This window comes from Galeopterus variegatus, unplaced genomic scaffold, assembly GCF_000696425.1.
Source record: "Galeopterus variegatus unplaced genomic scaffold, G_variegatus-3.0.2 Scaffold15084, whole genome shotgun sequence".
In the NCBI taxonomy this organism is placed as follows: Eukaryota; Metazoa; Chordata; class Mammalia; order Dermoptera; family Cynocephalidae; genus Galeopterus; species Galeopterus variegatus.
The window spans coordinates 5419-11070 of record NW_007741195.1 but is presented as its reverse complement, the minus strand read 5'-3'; the positions used below and the strand labels follow the sequence as shown (position 1 = coordinate 11070).

The window sequence follows — 5652 nt, the reverse complement described above, 5'->3', positions numbered from 1 at the left end:
CTCCATGGTGCCCAAGAGACCATAGCATTCCAACTGCTGCCAGTACATCAGGCTGTAGATTGTCAACAATATTGAAAACAACCTTTGTAGGCCATCAATGGGTAAATGTAAACCAGGAGAAATTTTAGATTCCATTTCCATGCTGAAAGCCAAAGCCAGGTACAGAGTGTTAATAAATTATCTTAAAGTTAATCACCTTTTCCTATCGTGTTCAGAATTGTTCTTGATTTAAAGTTGACTTTAAAATTTGCAGTAAGAAATGGTCCAGAAAGAAGATAATTTTTTTTTTCTTTTTTTTTCTTTTTTTTTCTTTTTTTTTCTTTCTTTGTCTTTTGTCTTTTTCCGTGTCCGGCAACGGATCGCAACCCTCAGTGTTGCCCCCGTACCGGGGGATTGCAACCCTCGGTGTTGCCCCCGCGCCTCGTTCAGCCAGTGAGCGGGAACCGGTCTGTATGTGGGATCCGAACCCTCGGGCGGGAGCGCCGCCGCACTTCCCAAGCGGCGCACTTATCCGGTGCGCCACCGGGCCGGCCCCGATAATTTTTTTTTTCTATTTCGGTCTCCCTACCCCACCCCACAGATTGAACAATTTTTTAGGAAGCTACATCAATTTCTGTTTCCTTTGCACGAAGAGACTGAGAAAGGTCTCCCCGTCATTGAACAAGTCAACGAGGAAGATGCACAAGTGACACAACTGGAGGAGGTGTTCAGCCAGCTGACCGTGGACGTGAGATCTCTCTTTAACAGGTGTTTCCATGTCTTCAAACAGATGCAGCAAGAATTCGACCAGGCTTTTCAATCATATTTCATGTCAGACACAGACTTAATTGAGCCTTACTTTTTTCCAGCTTTATCCAAAGAGCCAATGATGAAAGCAGATCTGGTGCAAAGTTGGGACATTCCCAACTTCTTCCAGCTATTTTGTAATTTCAGTCACTCTATTTATGAAAGTGTCAGTGAAACAATTACTGAGACGCTGAATGCAATACAGGACTTACCAAAACAAGACAAAGGCAAGTATTAAAAGATTACTTTCACTTCACTGTCTACACTAAAGTCAAGTCTTGTTTAGCTTTGGAAATGGTAGACATCTCTGAATCATTGTATGGTGTTTCTTGAAGTGTCAATTTATGGAGAATCGACGTTTCAGAGCCTCCTAAAAGGAGCTTTGAAGTCTGCCAAACACTGTCCCTTTTCCATTATTGTTGGGAACTCCAGTGCTGTTCTGTCTTTTTAGAGCAAATTTTCAAAGCTGAAAAAAGAAAAGCTAATCTGGTGAAAATTTGGAGAAAAACAGTTCCCTCCTTTGTTAAAGCTCATGCAGATGCTCAGCTCTATTCTGTTTGAAATCATGGACTTTCTTAAAATCAGTTTAGGATTCTTAACTCCCAGTTTGTGAAGAAGCCTAGTCTCAGGTATAACCAGGTCACATGTAATGCCCTCCACGACCTCCTCTAAATCACTCCTATAATTCCTTAAATCATAAAACTTATGCATAAAACCATAGAAAATGCTCAGACAAACCCAAAACTACAGAAATAGAAATTATACAAGGATCTCCTTCTACCAATACTAGTCATGCCCCTAATATTCCATGTTGGAAAAACAAAGCTGTTTTATGTTTTAAGGCAGGAGATATCTCCTCTGGGCTTCTATGGAGTAGCTGGGACACCGTGTTTCAGAAATTAGAGTTACCATGTGGGCCAAGTGTAGGACCTGCCTTTCCTCGGACTTATCTCTTATTGACCACTAGGCCAAATAAAAAGCTGTTCCCCTCTGAGAAGAAAAATAAAATGGGTTCTTCTAGCTGACTATTTTCCAATTATATTAGCTGTAGCTGGCAACATCTGAATCAGATTTTTGAAACTGCCATGACCTTGCATAACCGACCTCTGTACAGGAAGGGCTTACCTCCAATGCTTCAGAAGCTGAAGCCAGGAAACAATGCACTACACCCTTCCCGTCCCACTGTTCCATGAGCACAGAAGCTGCCATCACTAGAATTGTTGGGTCCTCTTTGGGGGTCTGGGGGACTTTTCATGTGAGTCAGGTGTTTTGTCTGGTATTCCACTCTGGGGTTCCATATTCATCAAATATTCAAGAAAAGCATCACGGCAGTAGAGTAAATATATCAATGCTGGAGTGGTAGCAAATAATTTTTGCCTGGCCTTTTAAATAGTTATCAATTGTCTTGGAATAATATTCAAAATATGTTCAGAAGAACAAAATGATGTCCCCTTTCATATTATAACCTTACACATGTGTATACATTTGGATATAGAAGACTGGAAGTTAATGAATTTGTGTTGTTTCTAGCCACTAAATTTGTGGTGACATATTATAGCAGCAATAAGAAACCAATACATGCCTCAATTACAACAGCCAATATTTACTGAGTACTGTGTGTCCGGCAACCTTCATGGATAGGACTTATTGGTCATGAATGTTCTAAGAGCCACAATTAGAAAAAGAGATAAATCTGAATAATGAACACCATTAAAAGGAGAAAGAAAATAATAAAAAAAAATTTGAAATATCTTGATATTTAATGAGAGATCTGGGTCTGATGCTGCCTTACAGAGTATTTACCAGCCTTGATTTTCCTATGGAGGGAAACAGAGAAGCCGGTGGGGAAGTAGATGATTATCCTAGGAACAGCACTGGCAGAAGCACCCAGAAGGGTTCTGAGGTTCTGTCATGGCCTGACTGAGTGAGGGGACGGGTTATGCTATGGGTGCCAGATGGGGAATTGTGTCACATGGACCTAAAATTTGCCATCCCTGATCCCATTAATACCAGGTATTAATCTAGATGTGGGGAATGAAACAATGATTATGACACAGCCGCTGACTTCTAGAAGCTCAGTCCAGAAAAAGGAAGACAGACAGATTTGTGGACAATTACATCACCCTATCATAAGTAAAAAGGCAGAAGAAAATACAGAAGAATGACAAGATTAAAATGGCGCGACCAACTTCCTTCCCTCAAGAGGCTCAGAGTCCACGGGGAAGATAAGAAAGCAAGTGCTCCGTAAATCAGGGATAGATTCTGCAGGGGAGCTCCTCACAGGGGGTTCCGTGAGGCAGAGAGGAGGAGGGTCAGAAAGGCAGCTGGGAGGAAATGACTTTCTAGTCACCAGACGAGAAGGTCGCCCTACACCCCTTACAATGTACCAATGCTTCATTGTTTTTAAACAATGGACTGATCTCAAAATCAAATGTTTTGATTTCAAATGTTGAGGACTTAATATAAAAGAAAATCGTCATATTATAAATTAGCAATAAATTTCTCCTAATGTCAAACACTCTGTTGGGAACTGCCAACTTTCTGTCGTATAGACTTCTCTTTTACATCAACATTTTCCTATGGATGGCCCCCTTGCCTCAGGTCTGGTTGGGGGTGGTGCAGCACATTCTTTTTAAACAAGTTATGTGTGGGTGGAGTTAGTACACATGCGTGCCCATGAATTTTTAGCTTGTTGCTATTCTTGTGTTCTTTTTTGGTGTGTGAAGCAGAGGTTCTGAACTGCTGGTCAGCAGAGCTCACATCTAGAAATAAAGACTATTATTTCTTCACCTATTTTCCAAGGACCTTTTTCCTGTTACCTAGCTCACAGACCTGTGTGTGAAGGGTTTGTGACCCAGTCTGGACAATGGGCTCAAGGAGTCTGTGAGCTCCAGACCAAGCCCTAGCTCTACAAGTACTTATGAAGGTCTTGACTCAATAATGGGGAATAATTAGCTAAGAGTGAGTACTTCTTCAGACCCACTTATGAATCATAAAAGCAAAACCCAAAAAGATCAAACTGACCAAGTAACTTAACTGTATCCCAGAACAAAGCTGAAGAATATTTATAGAAAAGGTGAGGTGTGTGTGTGTGTGTGTGTGTGTGTGTGTGTATAGAAGAGTGATAGAAAAACAGGCTGCACAGTTAGCTCAGTTGGTTAGAACATGTTGCTAATAACTCCAAAGTGCAGATTCCTGTATCAGTCAGCTGCCCCCCCCAAAAAAAGTTTATAGAAATACAAAAATATCCAGCACTCAAAAAAGTAAAATTCACAATGTCTGACATTCAATCAAATATTATCTGCAGGAAAACACAACTCACATTGAGGAAAATAATCAAAACTGACACAAATGCTAGAATTACCAAATACATTAAAACAGTTATTTCATATATTATGGGATACAGTCTTCCAAGTATAGACATTAACAACCAAAATCAAACTCTCAAAGATGAAAGTTATGCCTGAGTTGAAAAATACAGCGGATAGGATTAATGGCAGATTAAATATATTACAAAAGATAAGATTAGTGAACTTCAAGAAAAAGCAATAGGGAGTTCTGATCAAGATGGTGGAATAGACGGGCCCTGGGGTCACTCTCTCCCACAAATCAACCAATTTACAACTATAAAAATGTAACATCAGCCAAGCTGGGGCCGCTAGAGCTCAGGGGAAGAGGAGGAGAAACCTACGGAGTTCATGAAGGCGGGAGAAACCACGATGAGAGAAAGAAAAGGCTGCTCTGCGCATTTCGGGCTGTGGCTGCTTTAAGGCTGGAGCTGCTGAGCACATGGAGCAGGAGCCAGCAGAAGCTGCAGCTGTGCCCTTCAGATGGAGTTACTGGGAGGTGGCAGGGGAGAAGGGGCCTTGGCAGCCCCTGGGACAGCAAGACCACTAATAGGGTTCATGTGGACCCACACAGGAGCGAGGAGCCAGAACAACTGAAAGAAAGGAGCCATTCAGAGACCGGTGAGTCATCACACAGGGCCCATCCGATGGGAAGTGTTTGCAGCACGGGCGGTAGGGGAGATGGGCCCACCAGGGGAACACTGGGACACAGTAAGGACAGCTGATCTGCCCCCAATCAGCATAGAACCACTCAGAGGAGACTGGTCAGGAATGCAAAATTGCGTGGGGTGCAGTTTGATGAAGAAACTCAGGCCCAGATCAGTTTCTACACAACCCAGATGCACTGGGTCTCTGGAGAGCCAGAAGTACCTATAAGGTCAACCATTAAACCCTGAGCTGCACAAAAGGCCTTCCCTAGGGAAACAGCAGCAAAGCAGCAATTTAAACAACCACACATCTCAAGTACTGTTTCCCATAGGAAATTCCCCATGTTAGAAGCAAAGGACAAAAAATTAGTTCCAGCCCAGCACACCACCAGCACCTCAGGGCCTGCCTGGGAACTGGAGGCTTGGATCTGGGGACCGGACCCCACTACCACTTCCAGGCAAACTGTACCAGTGCCTCGGGAGCCGCCCAGGGACCCAGGGCATGGAGAAGGGAACCGGACCTCTCTCCCACAACCAGGCACATCATGCCAGAGCTTCAGGGCCCAGCCAGGGACCCGAGGCATGAAGAAGGGGACCAAACACACCCCACAACCAGGCATACCACCAGTGCCAAGGAGCATGCCAAAAACAGCACCTCCATGTGGGTGGCCCACCACAGCCACCACAATAACCATGGCTGCTGCAAAAGTGGCTAGATGCTGCAACCACCACGCAGATGGTCCACCAGCCCTTGGAGTGCATTCACACAAGAAGAGTCACCAGGGCCGGCCCAGTGGTGCACTGGATAAGTGCGCCGCTTGGGAAGCGCAGTGGCGCTCCCGCCCGAGGGTTCGGATCCCACATACAGACCG

General features: G+C 44.0%; 1 protein-coding gene across 1 annotated transcript in view; it reads left to right on the top strand.

The window, feature by feature from the left end:
• The window catches only part of LOC103582156 (clusterin-like protein 1), a gene marked incomplete at both ends in the record, with an annotated part of 11780 nt that overhangs the window by 3927 nt on the left and 2201 nt on the right, over positions 1–5652 (top strand). The window contains one exon of the mRNA XM_008563828.1: positions 581–1013. Within this exon, the coding sequence (XP_008562050.1) occupies positions 581–1013 (433 nt within the window). The remainder of the gene's footprint in view (positions 1–580; positions 1014–5652) is intronic.